Consider the following 27,590-nt stretch of genomic DNA (forward strand, 5'->3'; position numbering starts at 1 on the left):
AGAGAAAATCACAATTAGGAATCTCAGAATTCATTAACTTAAAACAATGCAGTACAAGTTTAAATATAGGACTAATTATTCATATATATATTAATTATTAGTATATAAATATTACACTAATAGATTTATTATGCAGCAGATGTGACCTTATTTTTTTACGAAAAATTATAATTATAAATATATAATAGTATTTTATCCCTTTGTTGTTATGTTAAATTGTCTGGTTTGTGCTCTTAATACCTTAATTGTTACACTAGGCAGGCAAGGCAAGTTTATTTATATATTCACTAGGGAAATGAAGATTCAGATATTAGGATCTGGATTTTGTGCTGTCACCACATGGGGTCCTCATTTTCAAAACAAACAAAATGGCGGTGCACATGAGACGGGGTCTTCTACGGTTGTTACGGGCAAGCAATACGGCTCATTTTAGGTTTGAACCTCTACACATCTGACATTTTATTTTCTACACATTTTGTTTCGCTGATATGGAAAGTAGCAACACTTTCATGAAGCATGGACGTGACATTCAGACGTGTGGTTGACATTAGCTAGTTTATTAGCTAACTAGCTAACTGCGACACTAGATAGGTTTGTAACTCTTATCCATATATTTACAGGTGGAGATATCAAATCGGCAGATTTAGTCATTTCTACTTCGTTTCGTCTTTGATTTTACATTTTTCCACATCCCAAGGTTGTAAGTTAGCTGCTAACGATAGCTTGCTTGGGCTGTAAACTTTAAATCAGTACAATGACAAAGCCTCTCCCTTTCAAACTGTGAAATAAAACAGCTAAGGAAACGGATGTTGCTTTCATCCATCAAAGCCCGCTAATTGTGTACTGGTTCTCAAGAAGTGAATTCGTTTAAGACTTGTGTAGACTGACAGTTATGTCAAATGTTTTTACGTTTCAAGGTTTCCAGTGAAGACCCAAAGCTCGTACCTCTCTTTGAGCTCGACCCAGATCTTCGGAAAAGTTCAGCCTCAGCTCTGGACAGGAAGCACACACTTCTCAAGTGAGAAACCAATGTTTGGACACCTTGAAACATTAACCTATTTTCTGCAGGTTGTTTCTTAAACATGACCAAATGAATACTGAAAAATATGTTTATAATATCTTTCAGCAAGACACCTGTCCATCCAGACTCAAGACACTCCAAACCCCAGAAGTTTGAAGTTTCTCCCTGGAAAACCTGTCCTAGGAAGTGGGACGCTTGACTTTCCGACTCCGAGCACAGCTGAATGTTCATCATTAGCCAGGTTGAGTGTCATGATTGTTGAACTTTGTCATGTATGTGTTGTTTCTGGTTTTACAATATAGAATTATTTAAGGAAATCACAATTCATAGAAGAAGTGTCATGTTTTTTAAATCATCAGATTCTGCACACTCATATAACACTGATGGATGTATGTCTACTCACGATGTCTGTTCGAAAAAAAAAAACTTCTATTGATTTAATAGGTATTGATCTTCACAAGTTAAAGATATGCATTATTTGTATTAGTGCGGGTTTCCTCTTATAAACAATTGTTTGACACTGAATATTGTCTTCATTTAGCAATACATGATTTTGTTGTAATTTGTTCGAAGTGACACAGTAGAATAATACATACAGCAGATGTGACGAATGCACCAAGTGCAGAATACATCTGTCAGCTGACAGCATGGGAATAGCTTGTAGATAAGATGTTTTGTTTGCTGATACATAAAGTATTTGACAACAACTTAAAAAGCAGTGCAATCATCAATGACACACTTGATAAAAGCCAATCCGAGCGGAAGTTGTTATCACTAAATAAACCAACATGAAGATAGACTCCATGCTGTCATTAGTATGTTTTCTTTTGTTGGAACAATAACATGATTAGATGTTTCTTTCAGGGAACTGTTTGAAATTGAAGGAGTAAAAAGTGTGTTCTTTGGCCCTGACTTCATCACAGTCACTAAAGTAAGTATCAAATGTACACGTCATGCATTACCATGAAATCTGTGTGGTGATACAACACGTGAGATCTTTGTTTTTCTTATCAGACAGATGAGGATGTGGCATGGACAGACATTAAGCGTCATGCTTCGGAGGCCATTGCTAACTTCTTTGAGAGTGGTGATCCAATAACAGTAGGAGCAGTGCACCATGAAAGCAGTGAGTTTATAGTATTAGTGATCTTAGAGTTATTTGTCCGCTTGTGTAAATATCTTTAAACTGTTCATTGTTTTCATTGTAGGTATTTCTGAAGATGATGATGAAATCGTATCCATGATAAAGGAGCTTCTTGACACCAGAATAAGGTACAAAACCTATAACTTTGAGATCCATTGAGGTTATAATTAGCAAAACTGAGAGTGTCCGGCACTGCTAATCGACTTTACAACAGCAGTGGAACTACATGTCATCTGTCATGCACTGGACCGACTTATCCAATATTTCCTCTCGGATATTTTTGTACTCAACACTCATAACAATGATGCTGAGATAGCAGTCTTAGTCTCTCTGTCCTATGTGTTTCCTATGTTCTGAACTAATTGATATGGTGTGTATTGCTCACAAGACCTACAGTGCAGGAGGATGGAGGCGATGTCATCTTTAAGGGGTTTGAGGACGGCACGGTCAAGCTGAAGCTGGTTGGTTCCTGCACAGGGTGTCCCAGTTCTACCGTTACCCTGAAGAACGGCATTCAGAACATGATGCAGTTTTATATCCCGGAAGTAGAAAATGTGGAGCAGGTGATTATTTATTTGGTTTAGCAGACCTTTGTGCAGGTTTTTGTGTGAGACTAAGCCTCAATTATGTTTCATTATGAATTGGTTTCATACGTTTCTGTGAGGATTATTGTTAAGGAAATTGTGCTGTGATCTCAATTCAATTTCATTTGTGGGCTCTTAAGACCGAGCAATGACCACAGACCTTTCAGTCTGTGGGTGCGTTTTTCCTTGTTACCTACTACTTTTCTAAGTTGAGTGTTTTTCATGATATGACTGTACATCGTTTACCATCACATTTAACATTTTGTCAATTATCTTTTTTGACCAGGTGGAAGATGAAGTTGATGAAATCAATGCAAAGGTTTTCTCAGAGCTGGAACGCAAATTACAAGAATAAAAACGTCTTGGACCGACTCCCTTATGCATCTCGTTGTAGGAAGGGTATATTCCACTGTGTAAATACATAGCATAATTCCCAGTAGGGCCATTCTATAATGTGAATGGAAAGAGAAAATTATCCCCCTGCTATTTTGTGTGTATGCTATATGCTACTAGAGTTCATGTTCATATGTGTACATACTGTATGCCCCTGTTATCAAGATAGCAATTACAGGACAATACCTGTATACAGAAAGTACTTTGAGCAGGTCAAAATGTTCTACTGTGATTGCTTTAAATGTTGTGATGTATTTATTTCTTATAAATATTTTATATTTTGAAATAATATTTTCATAGAAGGATTTCATAGACGTATTGTGAAAGGTGAAATGGTTATGCTCATGCAGAATGAAGGTTGGATACATACTTTGTTTTTGCAATATAACAACACAAAAATTACTGAACTATAAGTTAGTGTGCTGTGTAACTCCCTTTAAGACCGTTGTGCTATTTATGTGCTTTGGACTTCATTATTCCAATGTATCACTGTATCAAACAAAGTTCACATATTGAAAGCAAATAGTTGTTGTTGACTCCCTTTGTCGGGCTGCTGTTATTTTCTCCCAGTGTCAATTCGTCCCACATAGAGAAAACACTAGAAATAACTAAAGCAAAGGCTACTGAATTGTCACAGTCTTTACACTTAGCAATTATTAAATAACAGAATAATATTTCATATTAAATTGATAGCTATTGACAAATAAAAAAGTATTTACTACTTTATTGAATCTCAGCTGTGCAGAGCACTGGTTCCCAACCTGTGGGTTTGCAAAAGCTTAATATGGTCATCATGAAACCTTGGTTTAAGGTGTGTAATACAACTTTTTTTATTGGCTTATATTTTACAATGAAATTCATTTATTTGAAGAAAACTAAATAAAATTGTGGGCATGAGAACAACTGAACACAATCTGCTAAAAGGCTTGCCCTGCATTAGAAAAGTCCAAACAGAGGTAATAGAATAATTGCCAAGCCATAGGGAGGGGAAAACACCGAATTATTAAACAAAATATGACCAAAAAGCCAAGGACATAACAAATTCATAAATACAACAGGTAAACTGATCTCTGATGCATTTATTGACAACAAATAATCTGTTTAAAAATCATCCAAATTGTTTGTTTTACACAAACTCCCTGTCGTTGTTGCGTTTAGTATTCGGGTAAACTTTACAGTTCTTCAGTTCTTTCTGTATTTTTATGTTTTGCATAGAGATTAATATAATAATATTAGTGAGGTCGTCAAGGAAAAAGGTTGGCAGTTGAGCTGAGTCGGTTCTTCTTCGCGCATGCTCAGTTCATGTCTACATCGGCCGGCGCAGGGGACATTGGTAAGCACTGCTGACTATGTTTTACGCAAGACCTTTACTACTTTAAATTATACGGAACACTTAATGTGCGATTATTAATTGCGTACAAGGGAATTGGTGCTATGAATGAATGTTTTACATTATAATTTTAAACATTGGTCGTTACAGTGCCATCTGCGGCCTCGCATTCGTTATCCAATCCAGCACGAGGCTAATCTGGCAACAAAGCTAACGGCATCACAACGTTAGCTAGCAACGCATAGCTCTTAGCGTTTTATCTTTTTTTTACAATACCATAATGCGTTTTAATGTTGTATTAGCTTACAAAGGCATCTTTTTATTATGTTAATCAAGCCACAATGACCTGGTCAAAATATGTTTTTGACTAGCTGGTGTTAAGCACAACAATAACAGCATTGGCTAAAATGGTAGCTAGCTATCATTCTGTCAGTTGGAGTTGCTAACGTTAGCCAGAAGTCGCTGTGTCAGCAGTTATTAAGCTACGGAGCTCTGCAGAAATCACGGGTAACCAATTTTGTTATTGAAATCGTACGGAAGTAATTACATTGTTCTTTCGACGTACGAAATCTTTCTCTCGAATTGATTAATTCAGTCCCTCGTGTTTGGCAATTGGTGTCAATATATATCAAATTAACCGTACGTAAGGTTAATGGCTGTAGGTTGTCCAGAAAGTGTTTACTTCATAATAAGAAACATAGCTTATTTCCTGGTGCCCTGTTCCTCATTTTGACAGCAAGTTCTAAAGGTGCTTATATTACATTGGACCTTGTTTTAGTCCTGCGTGTTGCTTGCTGCATATCCTTGCCTGCAAATGCAAACACGTCTCCCTGTTCAACCTACTTCATCTCCCCAACGTACTTTACGGTTTGTGTTAAATTATTACAAATCCTTTACCCCTGGCTAATTTGTTATTTTTTTCTCGGCTTTGTTTTTATTGAAAAGCAACGGCTTGGTGAGCAGAGAATACCCTTAACCTGAATGAGTCATGGCCCAATTCGGGGGACAGAAGAATCCGCCGTGGGCCACGCAGTTTGCTGCCACAGCGGTGTCCCAGCCGGGTCATTCCGGACAGCCTCTTGACCTGAATAGCTTGCATTGTGAGTATAGCAAACAAACAAAAACCTCTCTTATTAGATGTGTGGTAACAATAACGTATATAGCACATATCAACGTTTCCCCCATTTAGTTTTAGTTTTCACTCCCATTTTGAATCTAATGCCCTATTTTCCTTCTTCATAGCTCTTGGTGTGCAGCAGCCATCTCTATTGGGAGCATCGCCCTCTGTTTACTCTCAACAGTCAGCCTTGGCTGCAGCCTCTCTCAGCAACCAGTCTGCTGCAAACTATCAGCTGTCTCAGCAAACTGCTGCCCTGCAGCAGCAAGCTGCAGCAGCTGCCGCAGCAGCACTACAGCAGGTCAGTCACACAGTACTAAAGCACACTCAGCAATATATGCAGCTTTCTGTAGTCACATGTAATCATTCTTCATTGTAATCAATCACTATCTCTCCCATGTTTTCTGTAATGTATATAGTCTCAGCTTAATTCAGCCCTCCAGCAGTATCAGCAGCAGCAGCAGCAGCAGCAGCAACAGCAGCAGCAGCAACAGCAGCAACAGCAGCAGCAGCAGCAACAACAGCAACAACAACAACAACAACATCAACAACATCATCAACAACAACAACATCAACATCAGCAGCAACATCAACAACAGCAGCAACCCCCTCCACAGCAACTGTACAATGTTCCTCATCAGGTGAAACATAGGAGCATTTTCTTTTCACACTTTATTTTGGGCAGTCCTTTGATAATACTTATCAACGCAAACAAATTATTTGGCTTATTCTAGATATAATGAATGAAATGGGCATTATTTGTGCCGTGATTGCTTCACATGGATCGTGATGCGTCAGCAGAAGACTTAAATGTTAGGGAAACTAGATCAGAGGCCTGTACTACGAAGCTGGTTCAACCTAACCTGGATATGTTTGAGTTAGCCGGTCGGCCTAATCCAAAACATACGCGCTCTCGCTAAACTGTCCTATGATGCTGTCTATCAACTTGATCGCTCAAGCCAGCCGTGTCCTATCTAGTTAGGTGCGCGTTCACATGAAAGGGGTGGTATTTGGAGCATTCCACCAATCACAAACATGGAGAAGCGTACTGACAGCGCAGCGTCAGACTTCCTGAATGAAAAGTCAACTATATAATTAGACAAATATGAAGAAGTTAAACTTTAAATATCCATGACTTAAACACTTTATCCAGGATCAAAGCCACATAGTTGCACCTGCAAGGTGAATACAGCTGGTAAAAGAAAAAGCGTTTGAATGTGTACATTAACAGGTTTATGATATCACTGCCCCGTCTAAGACACGAGTGGATTTGTCTCGAGTGTTTCGTAAACTTAATGTGTTGCTTAAAATAATACTTATGCATACATAGTGCTGCGTACCGGTACGCCGAACCGGTACTGGACTTGTAAAAAGTTTCGGTTCAAGTCCGGTTAAAACCGGAACGTCGGGAACCGGTACTTACGTATAATCTCCTTTTTGTTCTAAACCATCTAAAACCTTCCATAGATCGAGACATTTGCGCTGAGAAAAGACGAAAAACATTGTTTTGGCTTCTGATATGGCGGCCATTACTGAACTCACGAAGTCTCGCAAAATATCGCAACTGCTCGCGAGATCTGTGTGGCGTCAAGGGAAGCCGGCTTCGACATAGTGGACACTGACAGCGTGGGATGCTGGTTGCCATATTTGGTAGTGTAGCTAAGCTAACTCCTTTGTATGTATGGTGATATAGTGTCTGCCGAAAGAGCAACACTTCACCCAGACAATGTCAATATGCTGTTGTTCTTGAACAAGAACACATAGACTTGTACTCTTGCATGAATGTCTTGTATGTACATCACTATGTATGTAGTTGTGTTGTGTAGTTAGTAACACATGTAGAGTTCTAGAAAAGACATGGTGTAGACACAAGTTGGAAGGGCGCACAATAAACCTGACGAGTTTGAATTTGAGTTGATTATGAGTTTATTTTCAATTGATAACTAGCTCACAATAAGTTCAATTTAGTTACTCACACAACTTGACACAAGTCCGGACTTATAAGTCCGGACCTGAACCTGAACCTCTGGACTTGAGTCCGGACCCGAACCTGAATGTGAGTCCAGGTACACAGCACTATGCATACAGTATGTGACACTGTGAGTGTTGCACGGCCAGATACGGCTCAGCTGACTCAGATAAGGAAATATATGATACATTATGATGTGATGTGGTTACTTATGTTGTGGCAGATATTTAAGTAAGCTTTCTTAACGCTAATGTTATAATAGTCAGATTGCTCTGAAGATGGGAGGTGATATTCTATTAATGTTCACGTTCACACAGTCGGTGATTTTTGCCGGCCGTCTTTCCTGCATTTCCTTTCTCCTGTAATATGACTTGACCGCTTTAAACTCCGCACACTGAGCTCTGATTGCTCAGCAGGCAGTGCTTTCACTGAGTTGAGCTCTTAGCCTGCAACCTAACCTGCTCCGGGGCAGGTTAGCCGCACAGCATAAGTTACCATGGAGATCTAGCCTGCTAAAAAGAGAACCAGCTTCGTAGGACCGGAAAGCCCGAGTTTTCCCTGAAGTTAGCCGGCTAAGCGAAAATCCTGCTTCGTAGTATACCCCCCTGGTCAAGTCATACTGCAGTAAACTTATGCCCAAAGCATTGCTCTTTCTGTGGTTAATATTACTCGTCACTCTTTTAAATTGACTCCTGTATAGGCCTGTCACGATAATTAATTTTGTTGGACGATACATTTTTCTGGAAATTATTGCGATAAACGATAATATTGTCGGCACCATTATAAGACCATTTTACACCACTGACATAATGATAATATATAATAATAATTTAAGTACATCCTTTCAAACATCACTTTTTATTGAACATTCAACATTGCAAATGAAATGTGAAATAATATTAAAATATATAAATTATATATAATAAATAAAACAAATTAATTAAATTATAATACATTAATTAAATCACACACAACCAACACAATACATGAATTAGTCAGGCTGGAAAACAGAGCTCTCTCTATCTATCTATCTATCTATCTATCTATCTATCTATCTATCTATCTATCTATCTATCTATCTATCTATCTATCTATCTATCTATCTATCTATCTAGCACACATTATCTCACAAGCAAAAAAACCCTCAAACAACAGTCAAGTGTACAGTCCACTGTCAAAGACCCAGATGCCTCAACAGGCCATATCCAAATCTGTATTTCAAAGTTTTCGAGCAAGGAACACCAACATGTTTGCATTGTCGGGCAAATGCATCTTTGATTGTAAACTGTCGGGAAGGTGGGGGCTCTCCATCTCCAGCTGCCGTGTTTGCTACCAGCTGGGAAAACGGAATGGGCTGGTTATGTTTTAGGTGTAGTTTAAAATGCGTGGTATTGCCTGCTTTTGTCGCTACCTTTTTTAAACAAATGCTTCATTCGGCTCATTCAAGTCCGTTGGTTCGCCTCGTTGATTTGGCTTGAATCAAAAAATACTGCCACACCGGACAATCAAGATGTGTAGTTTGGTTTTGTAACCAATTCCATTTCACTTTAATTTCCCCGCGAGTAAGTCACACGTTGTTGCTATATTATTAACGTGCACGTGGAGTGTCCTGACCTGGCTGTGTGACAGCGCTCCTAGCTAAAATGCTGGTCACATCCTTGTGTAAACGGCAATTTATCGAGCTCAGAAAAGTTATCGAGTCTATTTTTATTTATCATACGATATGTCAATATATCGACTATCGCGACAGGCCTACTCCTGTAATTTACATTATCAATTTTTCCTTATGCTTTATTGATCCATGATCCTCATACATTTTGTCTTGAGGCAGAGCATGTCAATGTGCTGGGTAATGTGATACGACTGCTCAAGTAGCAGTGTGTGTATACATAGTACTAATTATATATCTTGCTTCCATTAGCAGGATTCATCGGTAAACATGCAACCATGGGCTGTACAGAACTGTTATGAGAGTGTGGCAAATCTATAATGTCAAGTCAACTAAATGTTTACTCTTTGTATTTTCTTTATTTCTTCACAGCTTCCACAGCCTCAACAGGCACTGATCCCTCAGGTAATTCACACATACTAGGAATGCTCCGATCGATCGGCCATCGATCGATATCGGCCGATATTCACTCTCTGCCGATCGATCGGCGCTCGCTATAAAGGCCGATCAGGAGAGCCGATCACATGACGTAAAATACATGACACTTTCCTCTGTGCGCGGCAAAACAAGCTCGCCAAAATGGCTTCACCAGTCTGGCTGTATTTTAAGGTGTCCGAATAAGACATTAAAATAGCGCTATGCAACTTGTGTTCAGCAGAAATCCTGCAGCTCCACCCGCTGTGACGGACCGGTGAGCGGAACAAAACACACACTAAGAGTTAGACCTAACACACTTAGCCATTTTATCTACCTCTGGAACAAGCTAAACTAGTTATAAATATGTTTATTCTTCACTATCGGGTCACTCATTACTGGATCAGTGAGCTGCATGAGACGATACTGACAGGCTGTCAGGAGAGAGAGAGAGAGAAGAGGGAGAGAGGAAAAGAGAGGCTCCCATTATTTCTCCCGGGTTATTATCCAAAGTTAATGTAAACTTGAATAATGTACTTCATTTGAATGTAATAATTATGTTGGTTGTTGTTTGTGGAAGCGCCAGTGAATGAGCCCCATTAACTGAGTTTTAAACATCACTTTAAATGGAAGATCCCCATAGCCCCCACTCGATCGGATCGGTGATCGGTATCGGCCGATACTGTTTCCGTCGATCGGCCCCAAAATTGGCGATCGGAGCATCCCTCACTCATACATTTGCTATATTTATGTTATGTCTAAGAAACTAAAACCAGTCTAGGTTTGCAATTGGGATTTAATGACTGATTTCATCAAAGATCTCATACATGTATATTTTCTCTGTGTGTATCATGTTCAGGGTCACAAGGGGACAAACCATATCCCAGCATGCATTGAGTGAGAGGGTGGTTGTGGGGGAAATAGTTGATGACATGCATAATGCTCAGCCCTTTTCTTTTTACAGCAGGGATTTGAAACTGCAATCAGTTTCCATAGAATAGAAGCTCAATGCATTTTTGCCCTTTTGTGATGATGATATTTTAAGGTTTCTAAATTGCTTTGTGTTTAGTTTATTTCTATTTTAAAAAAGGCAACGTTTTGATTTATTATAAAATGTGTCTCCCTTTGCATTCTAGTACACAGTTTCCGTGTTATTGGTATTTACTAATTACCTGCAACTAAGGTAAACATTTAGCAACTGGTGGCAGTTTTTTGGACCTTTCTTTCTTTCTTTGACCCCCAGCCCCCCGTCGCCTTGCCCACCAGCCTCAGCTTGTCCAACCCGCAGCAGACAGCCCAGATAACGGTTTCCTACCCAACACCACGTTCAAGCCACCAACAGCAGACGCAGCCTCAGAAGCAGCGAGTCTTCACTGGTGTCGTCAACAAGCTACATGACACATTCGGCTTTGTAGATGAAGATGTCTTCTTTCAGCTAAGGTAAAACAGAACATCTTATAGAATATATGTCTGGTGCAAATAGTGTGATGATTTAAATGTCCTTAATGTAATTGGTAATAGTTTCTTTATTGTATACATGACATTGACGTCACCTTTTTCTTATGTCAGTATTTTTGCCTGGTCAATATCCATTTTTATAAATAATAACGGACACAGTTATAAAAAATACATTTTAATTTGTAACTCATGTGACTTGACATGTAGAGAATTTCTGAATGGCTTTTTAAAATCTTTTTCAGTGCTGTAAAGGGGAAGACTCCTCAGGTGGGGGACAGGGTCCTAGTGGAAGCGGTGTACAACCCAAACATGCCCTTCAAGTGGAACGCCCAGCGCATCCAGACCTTACCTCAGCTATCAAACCAGTCGGTGAGAAACTCAATGGTTTACCATCATTCATAAAGGACATGATAACATTGTTGGGTACACAAGTACAAATTGGTGGTTTCTACTAGAATATTTATAAACGTTTAGATTTATAATAATCGGCACAATATATGTCCTTTTTACCCAAATCCTTTCATGGCTTCAAAGAGGCCATCTGCTAAACATTCTGCATCAACACATACATCGTGTAATTAATTATACGTGTCATAATATTTACATGACAGCTTTCTTTGTCGATGATACTGCAAGTTGGGCCACATATCAACTCAAGTTCAATATATGTTGCCAGCGGTCTTTAAAGTATTACAAAGTTTCTCTCTTTTGTATATGTTGGTTGTCTTCAATTCCTTTAAGACGAGACACGGCAGGCAAAAACATCGTTTTTCATGCACTGGTCAATTTTGAGATTTTGTGCTATTTTGATTCCATAACATGTTTTCTTTCAGGCTTTTGGAAGGAAAACGTACACATTTAGACACACACATTGAAGTGTTTATTTGACCATAGTTTGTCTATTTGCGTCTGTAGATTTCTCCTAAATTCACCAAAAGTTAGCTTTCTAACGTAACATAAAGTACCGCGACCGCTGTGTGCACCATGTCAACAAAGATATCGTTGGAAAGCTGAGTTTCTCCTGCACAATCTCAACGGATCCAAATATGGTCATTTCCGTTGTATCAGCAACCAATCGGGAAAGTACAAAGGGGTCTTAAACCAAGAAACAAAATCTCATTGGCTGGTGTCAATTTCTGACAATGTGATTAGTTCAGATGCGTCACGTGGTGTGCTAAAACACTTCCTGGTTAGCTTTCGCTGGAAATGTAAATCTCAAAATGGCAAAAGAACAGCGGAAAAAAAGCTCACAGAGAAGACGACAACAATTGTCACTTGCACGAAGCAAGAGTATACAAAAAAGAAATGACCCCGAACATGAAATACCTTCACGGGGTGCGTCGAGGCGCAAGCTGTCATCCAGAGAACAGGAGGGTTTACCTCGAGCCTCACTGCAATCTTTAAAGGTCGTTTTCTCAAAATGAGTTTTTTCTCCTACTCTGAGTCCGAAATGTCCACTTCAGTCGCACTTACATACACCAAAGCTTCATAGCCTGAATTATATAACATTGTTTACCTAAAAACATGGCAAAAATTGATATTTTAGGGCTTTTGACAGTGTTTTCTGATTTATGGAGTGATAGAAAGAGATATCCAAAATCCCTTCTGTAAAAGCCTTGGATGTTAATATGACTAGAAAATGAAACAATAATTTTGAACCTGGCTTTATCCAAAGTTCAGATTTGTGTTCCTGAAATGTGTTAAAATATGCGCTTATTTAATGAGATAACGGCTCATTTGCATATTTAAACATGCTATTTCAGAAAACTTGTAATACAAAAAACAATTGTCTTAATGTAAGTAATTAACTGGAGAAATGTCTAGCTGATATCTTTAAGTTAAAAAAAATCAACCTATTCACCTGTAGTGTCTCGCCTTAAGAAAGAAGCTAAATGGTGAATATGAGAACATATCTCTTTGAATAATATAAAAAATGAGATCCACAGGTTAAAAAGAGAGTCTGCATGAGTGTCTTAAAATGTGGGGTTTATTTTTCAGATTTATATTTCACTCGTACCTTCATTGACTGTTGTGTTCTCGATCCCTCCTAGCAGCAGCAGCAGCATCAGCAGCAGCCTTTACCTCAAGCTTCCCCACAGCTCGGAAACCTTTACAGTGAGCCAGGGATGCAGCTGCGCTACTCAGACATGCACTCCTCTTTGGACCACAGACAAAATGTAACCCGGCCCTGAATCACACACTTTGTCGCTTCTTCTTCCTACTCAGTTTCTTTCTTTTCATTTTTTGTCTTTGTTTTCTGGCTTTCTTGTGTAACATGTTCATGTTTACCTATTACCATAGTTTTGCTTGTTCCTTTAGTTTGCTGTCATTGCCAAATGGATAGAACCACATTTTGTGGTTTAATAATGCATTTCTTTATTTTAAGGAACATTAGTTTGAGAGTCTGTTTTTATACTGTTGCTTCATTATGCATTTTCAATGTGCTTGATTACATCCTTTTTATCCAGGTTTTGAGTTATTGGTCGTAAAACAAGCTCTTGGGACTTTAACTTTGTTTCAGAGGTGCGTTCCACTTCAGGCGTCTTCATATTGAAATCACTAAATCTCTACAGCGGACATTGCAGATGACAGGAAGAGTACATTAGGAGGCTCTGCTGGATTACAGTGTTTTTTTGTTTAAAGAATTGGTTTGAAGTAGCACTCAAATCAATACTTCACCAATTGAATCAGTGCCTTATCAAACAAAAACAAATATCTTATTCTAATATATATTATTTTTTATATTTTATTAATATTTGTGAATGTGTTTTCAGTGTGGCTGCTTGGTCACTACTTCAGCCAAAGGGCTATACTTGATTTAGGCACCAGCTTTTTCTTTGGCGTCTCTAAGAAATTAATGACATTTCTACAATTCTTTCATTCAAGCAGATGTTCAGACCTTCTTTTTTGCAAGCAGCCACTAACTAATATTTTGTACATTTTCATCTTGTTAGTTGTTGAGCCGTCATTGTCATGTTAACTAAAGATTGTTTCAGGTCTGCTTTTAAACATTTGCTCACATCACCTCTCTTTTATTGTCTTTTCCCACTTTTCTAGAGCCAGCCTCAACCTCCTAACATGATGAAGGCAACCCCCAACATGCTACAGTCGATGCCTCCCCCGAACACATACATTCAGACCCAGGTTCCCCCTCCTTCCCTCCTGCAAGCCCAGCTCTCCGCTGCCTCTCTGGCTCCTCTCCTCCAAAACCCTCCTCAGTCTCTGCTGCCACAGCCCCCACCCAAAGGTGAAATACTTAAGATTGCATTTGTCTTGTTTTAGAAATGAAACAAACAAGGGGTGATGAGCATCATTATCTCTGCAGCGGTTTGGCAGGTGGCCATACCCAGGTCTGAAGAGTAAAGCTAATGCTGAAGTGCCTTCAACCTGCATACTTTCTAATAGCCACAAGGGGGCGACTACACTAGTCTCCACTGCCAGTTCTTAGGTCTTATATTATACAGTACAATATTCATTTCTTGCATCATGGTCCCATCTATAGTAGAGAAAAGTATACTTTAGTCTGGTGCTACCTTGAAAAATGGCTACCATGGTGTTGTCTGATTTTGGGCATCGTCAGTGTTTCTGTCTTTACGCTTTAAAGCTTTCACAGTGTGTTTATGAAAGTTAATTATAAGGTTTTGGCCGCTAAATAATATCTTATTTTGTCTTTGGTTATAATAAACTCCACCCTTTCCTCTTCACTTCTGGTCAAAATGTCATCTGTCTTTGTGGAATGAGGAGTGCTTTAACAAGATGATTTCCCTCGTCCCTAGATGTGTTTAGCGCGGGTCTGCTTCAGCCCCCAGTGAGAATGATGCCACAGCCGCAGCCTGTCCGACGCATCGAGCCTCCACCGCGGTTCCCCAATCGCAACGATCGAGGCCCTGAGCTCATCCTCAGGACTAAAGAGGAACGCAGGTGAGATGTCGAAAGATCTCACCCCAGATCATCTGATATTAGTCACTTTCCCTGGCATTCAGCATAAGTTATTCATCTTAGTGTTTTTATACATCAATTCCATAGTCGAGACAGAGACCGCGAGCGGCGGCGGTCGAGAGAACGCTCGCCCACACGCAAACGCTCCAGAGATCGCTCTCCCAGACGGGAGCGCTCACCTCGACGCCCGCGCAGGGTCGTGCCTCGCTACACCGTCCAGTTTTCCAAGTTCAGCTTGGATGGGTAAGCTGTTTGTTAGCAACATATCACTGAAGTGTTGTTCAGTTTGGGTTCGGGAGGTAATAACTCTCCTCTGTGGGTTTTCCAGATCCAGCTGTGACCTGATGGAGCTGAGAAGGCGTTATCAGAGCCTCTACATTCCTAGCGACTTCTATAATGCCGTTTTCACCTGGGTGGATGCCTTCCCAGTGACGAGACCCTTCCAGAATAATAATGCCTGTAACTTCCACATCTTACACAAAGAGGTGGACCCTCTAGTCAAGAATACAGCTGTGCTAGACCCTCCTGATGCCAACCACACCTACAGTGCTAAGGTATGTCTGCCAGCGATAAATACATCTGGTTGCCTGGTATAATAAATAGCCTAATTGCTCTGTTAGCAGTATAACTTCCGGCTCATCCTCTGTGTATTCTTAGTACCACGGTGTAAATCATTCCTTGTTCTAAGCTTGGCAATCTAAACCACTACCAATACAAACTAAGGCATAGAGAGATACTTAATGAATATAAATACACGGTGGGATAACTAATGTGGTATTTTTATGATGCAGGTGATGCTGCTGGCTAACCCCGGTATTGAGGAGCTCTATCACAAGTCCTGTGCTCTGGCAGAGGACCCGCAGGAAGTCAAAGACTCTTTCCAACACCCTGCTAGGCTCATTAAGGTACATTACACATGTGTAATGTTTGCATGAGCTGACATGTAATGATCCTATTACATTGCTTAGTACACTCACAATATGGAAGGCTCTTAACTAGGGATGGGAACGATTCATCGAATGTTCGAAACTATTCAGGTATTCCAATATGAGTTATGAATATTTTTATTGTAATCCTTTTTTTTTTGGGAGGGGTGCCTAAGTTGATTACATATGATCAAATGGAATAATTCAATGTATACGACAGTGCCATAGCTATGTGTTAGGTCTAAAGGTGTGTTTTGCTCCGCTCGCCGGTCCCTCACAGCGGGCAGAGCTGCAGGTGCTTGTCTCTCTCTCTCGCGTCCGGTTATACTTCACTCGCGTTTATGTCCAAATCCATCAGATCTAGCTAGTTCTAGCTAATGATATGGCTGCTGCCCCTCCCTACACGCAGACCACGCAGACTCAAACCTCATCTTATGCCCAAATTCCAGCTGAGAGGGTCTTCTCTACAGCTGGTCTGATTGTGAATCGCCTCCGCACCCGCCTCTCCCCTGAGTAGACATGCTCATATTCTTAACCAAGAATGAGTATTGAATAGCTGCATTCTGTGCATAGGCCCTGCTATAGGTTGTTGTTCTCTGTTGTGATAGGGTTACGTTACCCTAACCTGTTATGTTGTTCGTGTATGATCCCTATTTCATTTAAAAACCAAGTTATGTTTCAAGCATGAAAGCTGTAGGCCTATAGCTGTCAACTGTTCAAACTGTGATCACCAGTTCAATACATTTGACAAATTCGACTTAGTTTCTATACTTATTTGAACATGTATTTATTTATTTTTCAAAATTAAACTTAAAAAAAAAAAATGGATATATGATATGTACATTTTCGGTTAATCGGTTAACTGTTTTTTTGGGGGTCGAATATTCGAATATACATTTGCTTTCAAATTCCCATCCCTACTCTTAACTGGCCTTTGCTCCCTGTTTGTGTGTTTTGTTTCTTATTTGGGTTGTGGACCCTAAGAGGTATGATTATTTAGACATGCTTCTGAACTTGCCCCCCTCCCACCCCGTATCCATATTGTTATTCCCAATTTCCACCTAACCTTTTCTACCCTCTGGCTCTTCTTTGTACCGTCTATCTTTCTCCTTTAGTTTTTGGTGGGCATGAGAGGTAAAGATGAGGCCATGGCCATTGGTGGTCACTGGTCTCCCTCTCTGGACGGAGCCGACCCAGAGAAGGACCCCTCAGTCCTTATAAAGACAGCCATACGCTGTTGCAAGGCACTCACAGGCATAGATCTTAGTCTCTGCACTCAGTGGTAAGAGCTGTTATTCTCTTCAATATTTCTTGTGTTTTTGTTCAAATCTAATCACTTCTGCTACTTTAAAATCACATTTATCACTACGATTTACTACTTCTATTCAAACTCTCATCCTGGACATGTTGGGTGATATTTTTATGTTTTCCTTTTTTATAATAATGATTATTGTATTGTTAATTTGCTACTTATTATTTACCTTTATTGTGTTGTGCAAAGTTCTTTTTGGTCTTTTGTGTGTTGTCGTCTTGGCTCTCTCTTGCTGTCACACTCTATATATATTTATATATATATATAGATATATAAATGCATATTTCATAGAAAAACCAAACGCATGGACTGTGGCTGGAAGCAGTAGCCTGGACCAGAAGACACTGCCTATGTTGTTTTTTTATTTATTTTCTACTTACCAGTTAAATATCTTACATATTTAACTGGCTTTCACTGTCCTGTTGATTCTGTCTCTCTTCTCACAACCCCAATGTAGTGCGTTAAGTGTCTCCTACGTTAAATGCAGAACACTAATCCATAATTAGCTAAAGCTATAATGGGGATGAATTTGGGGATGTGATTTATTTTATGTGATTGTCTGTCAACTTTCTCAAAATGGCCGCCGTAACCTGGGACAACAGTTGGAGAGCTGCAGAATGGGTCCATTGTGTGTTGTGTGGGAGAAGGGCCACTGTAATGAAATGTACATCATTCAGTGAGCTCATGGGAGGGAGTAGCAGTAGAAGGCTCGCCCTTAGCAAGGCCTGCCTTTTATACTTTGCTCTGACCAGAATGTTTCTTTCCAATGCACCTTCTTCCTTTGCGACAGGTATCGTTTTGCAGAGATTCGCTATCACCGGCCGGAGGAGACTCACAAGGGGCGGACAGTCCCTGCTCATGTGGAGACAGTGGTTTTGTTTCTTCCGGATGTTTGGCATTGTCTTCCTACCCGCTCAGAGTGGGAGGTGCTGTCACGGCGACTCCGGGAGCAGCTGGCTGAGAAGCTGTCGGCCGAGCGAAAGGAGGCGGATGGAGAACAGGCACTGAACCGCTAATCCCTCTCTTCTCATTTCCGCTTCTCACAGGAAGGCACAGGAATTACAAAAACAAACCCCAGATACACATCAGACACAAAGCACACCTCACCTTTCACGCAGACAGACACATGCAGATTATTTCCCCACCAAACCTCACCTAGGCGTCTTCTGTTTACTCCTCCACCTGTCCCTTTTCCTCTGCTCCAACTCCTCCCATCAGCACATCCACCTTCCCTCACATCCAGCAGACACATACAGTGGAAGCAGTGAGACTAGGTTGTGTTGTGTAGGTCGAGAATCGCAACTGATAAAACAGCTTCCAGCTCTTCAAAAGCCTCGTAATTGGGTGCTAATCTTGCTTTAATAATTCATGCTATTCCTGGTATATCTCGGCCATTGTTTAAAACAACACTTGCTTATCCTGCTTTGAGTGTGGGTGCTTGCAATGATCTCCAAAATAGTCTCTCAAATTCGAGCCAGTGATGATTTTGCAACGCTGGAATTTAAATGTTTCTTTACGCTGGAATCTGTGTAGTCAGTTGCGTGTAAATATTGTGTTTGTTGTAGAAATGTGTATTTTTATTTGATTTTCCACATCAATTTAATATCCTCTGACTTCAAAAAGAGAACCTCCCCAGACTTCTGTTTTCTTGTCTGTTCTTGTTGGATTCTGCATTTCGTTTGGACAATATGTAGAGTTTGGTTTTTCCAGGGCAGTTGGTTGGACAGATGGCTCCTATCTGACGTAGGTGTATAAAACCCATAAATGGCAATCCCCAATCCCCCAGTCATAGACCATAGGGCCACCCTATCCTCACTCCGTTTGGAGGCAGCTTCAGTTCACCTGATGTACCCACACACCTTTTCGGACACACCTCTCATTGATTTTGACCTTTTTTGTGTTCCACAGATTGATTGATTGGCAGCTGGGGGGCATTTCTTTTGGTTTTATAAGAGCTAGAGAGCTTCCCTGTGTACGCTTCAGTAGCAGTGGACTTAAACACAGTCGAGAGCTCACTAGGACGACACAATGAAAGACAGATGTGACCTTGCTTCTTGCACGGATCAACATTAAAGTTCCCTCGGGCCACGAGCGGCGTACTAACTGTTTGTTTTCCACTTCTGTCTTTCTCTCTGCCTGTCTCTATCTGAATGATTTTCTGTCAAGGAGGAAGAGGAGAAGGATGGGGAAGAAGCGGCTGACGTTAGTAACCCCACTCACTGGGCTAAACTTGACCCCAAATCAATGAAGGTAAGATTCAAAGGGAACGCCTCAGAGATAGAGCTCGTCAAACAGACACTTCTACGTAGTGCATAAATCAGTATTGGTCATTTGTTCTCCTCACAAGGTTTTAAGTTCATTTCCCACATCCCTGTTTTCTCTTCTAGGTCAATGACCTGCGCAAAGAGCTCGATTGTCGCTCTCTAAGCTCCAAGGGGTTAAAGTCGCAGCTGATCGCCCGCCTCACCAAGCAGCTGAAGGTGGAGGAGCAGGTGGAGGAGTCCAAGGAGCCTGAGAAACCAGAGGTCAAAGTGGCCGAGGAGGAGGAGCCGTCTCGCCCTGAGGATGACCGAGAGGTACACACATTGCATCAGTAGCTTTTTGTTAGCGTGGAACACTTTCTAAGATTGTAACTGAGTAGCAAGACGAACATGTCAGTCTTTTTTCAGTAATTAGATAAGATGGAACTTTATTGATCCCGATTTGGGAAATGTTTGAAATAGCATTATCATAAAACCTTTTCCGAAATGAGCTTTATCTTCAAATGAATCTCTTCTTCTGTCAGGAGGAGGAGAAGAAGAAGCTGGAGGAGCTGGAGCGGCAGCGCAGAGAAAGGCGCTACATCCTCCCCGATGAGCCCACCATCATCGTGCATCCCAACTGGGCCGCCAAGAACGGCAAGTTCGACTGCAGCGTCATGTCTCTGAGCGTGCTGCTGGACTACAGACTGGAAGACAACAAGGAGCACTCCTTTGAGGTGAGAGTTACCGCTCACTGTCTTAAAGAAGTCTTCATATTCTATAGTGATGGCTGGACAGGATGTGCTTTATGAGTCACACACATGATTACATGTTGCTTTCTTCCCCTCCAGGTTTCTCTATTTGCTGAGCTGTTCAACGAGATGCTACAGAGAGATTTTGGCTACCGCATTTATAAAGTCCTGGCTGCTTTTCCTACCAAAGATGAAAAGAAGGAAAAGGAGAAGAAAGCCAAAAAGGAAGTGGAGAAGCGTGAATCAAAGAAGGATAAAGAAGAGGAGACTGAAGAGCCAGCAGTGAAGAAGACTAAAGAGGAAGAGGAGGAGAAGAAAAAGGTAAGCCTCCCAAACGTACCTATCTGATCAGTCTGTCGCTCACCCTGCGATGTGCGTGTTCTCATGTCCTTCTGACCTTTGTTTTTTAGTCTGATGAAAAGACTGTGAAAAAGGAGCCGTCTCGAGATGAAGAGGAGATGGAGGATGATAGCAGCACGAATAATGCTGAAGAATATGACCCCATGGAGGCTGAAGATGCAGAGGATGATGATGATGATGGTATTTCACTTTTCTTTCAAATGCGATATATATGTAATGTCCCACAATAGGATTTGGTCTGACGAGAAACCACGCGGAACCTGTGGTGGATTACATCACCACCATTTCTGAGGCCTTAACTTAAGGCGCTTTCACACCAAGTACTTTGCCGTACTTAGTTCATGAGAACTCTTTAGTTCTCATGAACTAAGTTCAGATCGCGTTCACACCGGAATAAGTTCCTGGGGAAGGGTTAGTCAAATGAAGCCGCTGACGTCACTTCTTCTTCTTCTGCTTTGGGTTTACTGGCAGGCCGCAAACAACTTCACGGTGTATCCTGCCGCCCGAAGTCCCCAGAGTTGGGGACTGGCCGACACCTCCTCATCGCCACCGCTCCCATGTTTTTTTTGTGTTACCATAAGTTAGTCTCTCTCTGTTTGTGCGCTCGGCTAATGCTAATAATGCTAATAATGCTAATGCGAGGATAATAAACTGGCGGCTTCAAAAAACTTTTTGGTAGTTTTACGGGGCGTGGTTTGCATTCCGCTCAGCCAATCAGACATAGGAACCTTTTTCTCCCATGAAAGTACCTGCTCTCTAGCAGGGACGGAAAAGGGGATGGAAAGGTTCTCATGACCTAAGTTCTAGTTCCGGATTTTTTTGGTGTGAACTAGGCATGGGCGGTATCATTTTTTTCATACCGTCATACCTTGCTGACATCATACCGTGGTATACGGTATATGACGGTATCAGTCCCAATTTAAGGGGTAATTTCTCCCCCCAAAAAATGTTTTACTCACTATATCAACAGCCAGCCCCACCAAAAATATTTTCCATCAGCCGCCACTGACGGTATGACTTGGGTCGACTTGAGTGAGGTGGCGTTCGGCGGCAAATAGATGTTTCGAACGGTATATTATATGTTCGGTGTAAAATGCAGCCCGAGCCGGTAGACGCTCGCAAAGTGCCGCGACGTGCGCGCAAGTGCAAAACAAGGGCTGCATACATGACACATTGTGCAAATGGCACATTTTGAGATCGGATACAGGACGCGTTTGTAGATGTCCGACGTTGTTTCCATAGTGAGCTAAGTTAACAATATATCATCATACATAAACATTTTCCGGGAGTAAATACTTGACTTATGTAAACTGTGTTCGTTATTCTCCCGTCCAGGAGAGAAGCTTTAAAAGGAGACTAAATGGAGTCTCTGTGAAAGTTCAATTGGGTACTTTAATTAAAAAAGGCGCGGGTTGGTCACAAGCATGATATTGTTCAGTCAGACAAACAGCTGTGATCCGCTCCTCGTTAGGGAAGCCAAGAGTTGGATCTCTCCTCCGGTGCTGTTATATATCCTCTGCTGGCTCCTCCCCGCCTGCCGGCTCGCCTCGTCTCCAATGTCCGTTGTTGCATTTAAACAGAGGATTGGTTCTTTTCACATTCAATATATGCTTAACACACCTTTTCTCCTCATATTCTCTTTCATCACTTTTCATTTAACACATTCTAAACGCTGTAATCAATACTCTAAAAAATACTTCTCGGCTCGTTTGGTTTCCGGTCATTCCGGATGTTATCACATGCTACTCTCGTCTGTAAACAATAATGTATTCAAATAAACTGTACCTTCATTTAATATTCAGCATGGTAGTATCTCGACATCTATAGTTGTAGTGTTAAATCAGTAGGCTTCGGTTTGCACCAATCCATGTCATTTCGCTACTAAATTCACCTCTTTAGGAAATCGTATATTAGCCACATGCTACATGCGTAGATGAAGGATTTTCAGAATAAAAGCTTAACTGCTTGTGCACAAGAATTTCTGGTTTTTCACTATAAAAGAGCGTTTAAACAGACGGTATGTTTAAACTACATTTCCCCATTAAAACATTGATTTTAATTTCTAACACTTATTGAATAAAGTTTGCTATATTCACTAACTAGTTTGGCAATATTATTCCGTGCATGTGTTAAAAACCTTATTTCCATTTGATTCATTGGATTACTCGCGTGAATGTTTAGCACGTAAATGCTTTCGTTTTTAAAACCGTCCGACCTCGACTACAAAACCATCAACCAGTTGCATAGGATTAAAAAATGTCAAAACTCACTCACCCCGTCTTAAACATTCCCAAAGAAGTGCCTCCGTCTCTCGTTGTGCTGGATGAAGTCACTGGCGACGAGTAAACCCAAAATAGTCCCAAACAGGCGCAGAGGCATTTTTCTTTTTTTACTAGTTGTCCGAGTTCGGGGCCGGCAAATGCTGCCGCCATCTTGCTCAGCTCAGCTCTGTGCTGAGCTCTGAGAGCGGGAAAGACGGAATGCCCTCCCCTGCCCTCTGCTGGCGCGTGCTGTGCATTACAACCAATGTCGTCCCTGTCAAAACTCCGTGTCAGTGTAATAGAATGAAACGCATCTATGATTTGGCGCACAGTCTGTGACGTCACGGTATTGAAAATCATACCGACGGTATTTCGAAATACCCTGGTATACCGTAATACCGTCATACCGCCCAAGCCTAGTGTGAACGCAACATTTCGGCAATATATTGGAACTAAAGTGGGAAAAGTATTCCGGTGTGAAAGCGCCTTTAGTTTATATTTGTTGTGTTTACGCAATCCTATAATACAACTTAATAATAAAAGATGTATCGGCACCTTTTCTAAATGTATTTCTTTTGATATTTCTCAGATAAAGACGATGAAGACTCCAATGACAGAGACAGAAAAGACCGCAAGGATGACCGCAAGTCGTCTAAAGAAAGATCCTCTAAAGACAAGGTTAGTTATTGTTGTTCAAATATGAAGACGTGGATATGTAGCATTATCTTGCTATTTGATATAAATGTGTTTTTTGTTTTTCCAGGAGAAGAAGCTGATGGTCACATACAACAAAGAGCTGCTGATGGCGTTTGTTTACTTCGACCAGAGCCACTGTGGCTATCTGCTGGAGAGAGACCTGGAGGAGATCCTGTACACTCTGGGCCTGCACCTCTCTCGAGCTCAGGTGAACAGACACTCATCATTATGGGATGCAGGGCTAGGATTAGGACTTTGATACTGAAACCACAGCACAAACCTAAACCATCAGGAACAGATACGTATAGTGTATGCTGTCTTTAGAAGTGCTTTCATGTCTCATGAGTTACAGGCTACACTGTGACCTGGCTCAATTTGAGTCTCACTGCACTCAGCCTTCACCTCTCTTTGCATACAAAATAAAAGCATTTTTGTTTTAGATGCAACTCGTGTGTGCTTGTGTGACGCACTATATCAATCTCTATTCAAAAAATGTTCTCCTGATCAACCCCAACATTACTAAGAGTAAGGTGAATTTATGGCACACAGTTACCCTCTTTTGGGGTCCTTATTAAATGCCTGCCTGTCTTGTCTGTTTCCAGATTAAGAAGCTGTTGAATAAGCCGGTGGTCAGAGAGTCTTGTCACTACCGCAAACTGACGGACAGGGGGAAGGACGAGCCCACCCCCACCTTCAGTGAAGCCCAGATAGAGAACCTCACAGGTGAGCTAACATGGGTTTAGCAATGTGTAAAGTCTATTCAGCATATGTTTGAATCTATGATGAAATAGAAAGTTTCATATGAAATGAGCTTCAGCAGTATGGCCGAGGTATGCTATAGCAAGCCCTTCTCTAAAGTTGTTCTCTCTCTCTTCCCGCCAGGTAACCGAGCTCTACTTCCTGCTCCTAAGACCCGTGTAGAGTCTGAGGCCAGTGAGTCTGGTAATCTGATCGTGTTTAACGGAGCCATGGTGGACATCGGCAGCATGATGCAGAAACTGGAGAAGAGTGAGAAAGCACGAGAGGAAATAGAACAAAAGCTCTTGGTGCTGGATGCCAAAATGGGTATGATTTTAAATTGTGTTATTCTGTATATGCTGTCTTTAGAAGTGCTTTCATGGTCTCATGAGTTGCAGGCTACACTCTGTGTCAGAAGTCCTTCTGGACAATGATGTGGCTCAATTTGAGCTTTGCTACAAAGTAGGGCTGCTCGATTATGGCAAAAATCATAATCTCGATTATTTGGGTCAATAATTGATATCAACGATTATTAGACGATTATCCATTTACTTTGAAAGGATCAATTTATTGGAGAAAACCATTTGAACGGTATGTTTTTAACAGTTGATTACCCTGAACTTTAAGTATAATTCAACTGAAAAACCAATACAAAAAAAAATGTATTTGAAAAAAAGAAGTAATAATCGTTTTATTTCGATTACGTTGTTTTCATAATCGTTGTAAGCCATAATCGTAATTGCGATTAAAATATGACTAATTGATACTACAAAGAAGCCCAGCCTCACTGCGCTCAGCCTTCACCTCTCTGTGATCTCTGGAACGTGGACTGGCACATTACTATGACATTGTAATATAAAATAGATCTCAGCTAAATTGCTTTTCATTGTGTATAGCTAAGAGTGCTAAGTAACAGCTAAAGGGTTCTTTATAGGAAAGAATGAAGAGACTAACTTGTTTGTCCCATTAGCGCAGGAAAATATTCCTTGTCCTGAACTGTAAACCCTAACAAGTTACAAGAACTCTAAAAAATAATGTAACTGATGGTCTTCATTTTCTTACACAACATACAATCATTTGCAAAACATTTGTTTTTCAAGTGCTTTTTAATAATTAAGTTTGAGTAGCAGAAAGTGTTTGACCTGACATTTTCTTGAGGTTCCTATTGGTCCTCCATCTAACTCTGCGTTGCCTCCTTCCAGGGGAAGATGGGAAGGTGAAAGCTCAGGTGGAGGAGGCCAACAGAGCGTTGTCCCGGGAGCTGGAGGAGGTGAAGGGCTCCCTGAGCCAGACGGAGCAGACCCTGAAGGCAGCGGAGGAGCAGAAGAGCCTCTTCCACCAGCAGCTGAGCGACACCTCCAACACCCTGACGGCCACCGTCAAAGACCTGCTGGCTGTGCTGAAAGAGGTACAACATCTTTAGAAAAGCCCCTTGTTCTTTTTACCTTTTTTTATCGTTAGGACAGGCCGAACCATCAGTGGCATTCCTTGCTTCATCTCTCTGGGAGAGAGGCCTTTTGCCATTCTCAGGGTGTCAGAAATGCTAATGGGAAATCCCCATAATCACCGTCATAAGTTTTACCCGAATTGTCTTTACAGCGCACTGTGTATCTGATGGTAGATGGAGGGGGAAATTGTTTCCTATTGGTCTGGGTCTACTGCAGATCATTTAATTCTTTTAACAATTTTTTATTTTGCACAATTATTTTCACTTGTTTCACAAAAAAGAAATCAATGGCGGTGCAGACTGAAGTAGAGTTTGTTTGACTTTAGCTGCCTGCTTATAGAAATTGTATTTTCTCCTTTTTATATGCGTATTAAAAATTGTCCGGTCAAATTCACGGCATTCAATTCAGACGTTTCCAAATTCAAGGATTCAAAGGTTTTATTGTCATGTGCACAAAGCTACAGTGTAGAAATGGCAAAGAAAATCTTCTGACCTGAGCTCCTCCAACAATCCAACATATATAATAAAATACAAAATAGTACAAAAAGTCCATATACATGTGAATATGAGATGTACAAGAACAGAATATGAAATAAAACAATGCAAATGAAGACAAAATGAAATAGGTTTTATTGCGTGTTGAAAGTGATACAGAAATGTGTCTAGCTGCAGTCTTGTTAGTTTGCGGTGGTTTTAACTCAAAGTGGCGCGGTCACTCATGAGAGCAACACCGTCTTATATGTCTCCTAGTAAAGGCTTCCTCTTGAAAGGAGTCGCTGTATTCACTGATTTGTTTTTTTGTTTCTCAGGATCCAGAAGTAGAGGAGCCTGTTGAGGAAGTTGCTGCCGATCAAGTTCAGACGTCTCAAACTAACGGCTCTGATGAATGAGTGACACATTTAAAATCAAATAAGCTAATCTGTAACACTGATTATTCTTAAAAACTGTAAATATTCAACAAGCATAGGTTGCTCTATTCGGACCTATTGTCTCCAAAGTTCATGTGTTATTAAATCCAATAATTAATTTGTCCTCGGGTTCTTTGTACAATAGATTTGTTTTAGAGGAGTCACTTTTCTTTCCGAGTCATTTGATCCGTGACAAAGCTTTGAAACGCTTATTTCCGCAGTTTAAAATAAGTTGAGTTCGGTTGCTAACATTTCTTTTTGCTATTTTCTTTAGCTTCGTTATGGCCAATGAAATGATTAGTTGTAGATTTAAATGCCAGTTTGTGTGAGTTGATCTTTGTTTTTCTAATGAGCAATAATGATGCTATTTATGTGCGAGAGAATTCATTGAAACTACTATAAAAATATATTGAATAGAAAGTCATGTTGGATGGAAAAGGGGTTCCACTTAGTTCAGACAGAATCTTTTGGTTTGTCATTTCTGCTGTTTAACCTCGACTGTCCAATAAACCCCATATAGTTTGTAGTTCTTATATGTTGAACTGGTTTCTGCTGGAGTCTCCTCCCACACGGCTATGCATGGTTCCTGCTTCTCGTGGACCTCTTTGCTGTCAACTGTACTCACCGAATACTGCACTCTTTCTGTTTTACTGTGACGAGCGTCTGCATTGTTTTCTAAGAAAGTCAACTTCAGATGAACCAAAAGAGGAGCTCGACGAATGTGTGTTCAGCTAAAGTGTACTAAACCCTTGAAATTCATCTCTGCACTTGTGTGTTTCGGCTTGGGTTGTTCTAGCAAGGATGCAAATTACATTCAAATGTGCTACAAAGCAGGCCATTTTATTTTTCTATTGAATGTACTGTATGGATGTGTTGTACAAGAGTAAAGTGGTCCATTTTAACACACAACAA

General features: G+C 40.7%; 2 protein-coding genes across 9 annotated transcripts; both read left to right on the plus strand.

The window, feature by feature from the left end:
- Nucleotides 1-284: 284 nt before the first annotated feature.
- LOC307044415 (NFU1 iron-sulfur cluster scaffold homolog, mitochondrial) lies at nt 285-3,665 on the plus strand. The gene is made up of 8 exons (XM_079689614.1): nt 285-433; nt 918-1,018; nt 1,127-1,262; nt 1,886-1,952; nt 2,036-2,147; nt 2,230-2,293; nt 2,554-2,728; nt 3,036-3,665. Exons 1-8 carry the CDS (start codon nt 369-371, stop codon nt 3,102-3,104), a joined length of 789 nt encoding a protein of 262 aa, XP_079545740.1. The 5' UTR covers nt 285-368; the 3' UTR covers nt 3,105-3,665.
- A 723-nt stretch (nt 3,666-4,388) lies between these two features.
- Nucleotides 4,389-27,590, plus strand: ccar1 (cell division cycle and apoptosis regulator 1). Of its 8 annotated transcripts, none has more exons than XM_079689606.1 (26): nt 4,389-4,475; nt 5,418-5,572; nt 5,715-5,890; nt 6,009-6,230; nt 9,600-9,632; nt 10,885-11,081; nt 11,342-11,468; nt 13,151-13,276; nt 14,157-14,346; nt 14,876-15,020; nt 15,102-15,281; nt 15,367-15,592; nt 15,830-15,943; nt 17,080-17,246; nt 18,067-18,277; nt 19,443-19,526; nt 19,664-19,852; nt 20,062-20,253; nt 20,368-20,589; nt 20,679-20,808; nt 23,479-23,567; nt 23,653-23,793; nt 24,188-24,308; nt 24,468-24,650; nt 25,526-25,731; nt 26,580-27,590. In XM_079689606.1, exons 2-26 carry the CDS (start codon nt 5,461-5,463, stop codon nt 26,658-26,660), a joined length of 3,864 nt encoding a protein of 1,287 aa, XP_079545732.1. In that variant the 5' UTR covers nt 4,389-4,475; nt 5,418-5,460; the 3' UTR covers nt 26,661-27,590. The 8 variants fall into 8 exon arrangements, with proteins under 8 accessions (XP_079545732.1, XP_079545736.1, XP_079545734.1 ...); XM_079689610.1 differs by having other exon boundaries at nt 15,126-15,281; XM_079689608.1 differs by having other exon boundaries at nt 13,154-13,276.

The sequence above is a fragment of the Notothenia rossii genome (genome assembly GCF_949606895.1).
Source record: "Notothenia rossii genome assembly, chromosome: 6".
Classification (NCBI taxonomy): Eukaryota; Metazoa; Chordata; class Actinopteri; order Perciformes; family Nototheniidae; genus Notothenia; species Notothenia rossii.

What these genes read in the sequence shown, in the direction of transcription:
- ccar1 (XM_079689606.1), top strand. Translation starts at nt 5,461, where the DNA reads ATGGCCCAATTCGGGGGACAGAAGAATCCGCCGTGGGCCACGCAGTTT. An exon ending in TGACCTGAATAGCTTGCATT is followed by an intron (nt 5,573 to 5,714) that starts GTGAGTATAGCA and finishes CCTTCTTCATAG; the next exon opens with CTCTTGGTGTGCAGCAGCCA. An exon ending in CCAGATAGAGAACCTCACAG is followed by an intron (nt 24,309 to 24,467) that starts GTGAGCTAACAT and finishes TCTTCCCGCCAG; the next exon opens with GTAACCGAGCTCTACTTCCT.
- LOC307044415 (XM_079689614.1), top strand. Translation starts at nt 369, where the DNA reads ATGGCGGTGCACATGAGACGGGGTCTTCTACGGTTGTTACGGGCAAGC. An exon ending in AGGAAGCACACACTTCTCAA is followed by an intron (nt 1,019 to 1,126) that starts GTGAGAAACCAA and finishes AATATCTTTCAG; the next exon opens with CAAGACACCTGTCCATCCAG. An exon ending in AAGTAGAAAATGTGGAGCAG is followed by an intron (nt 2,729 to 3,035) that starts GTGATTATTTAT and finishes TTTTTTGACCAG; the next exon opens with GTGGAAGATGAAGTTGATGA.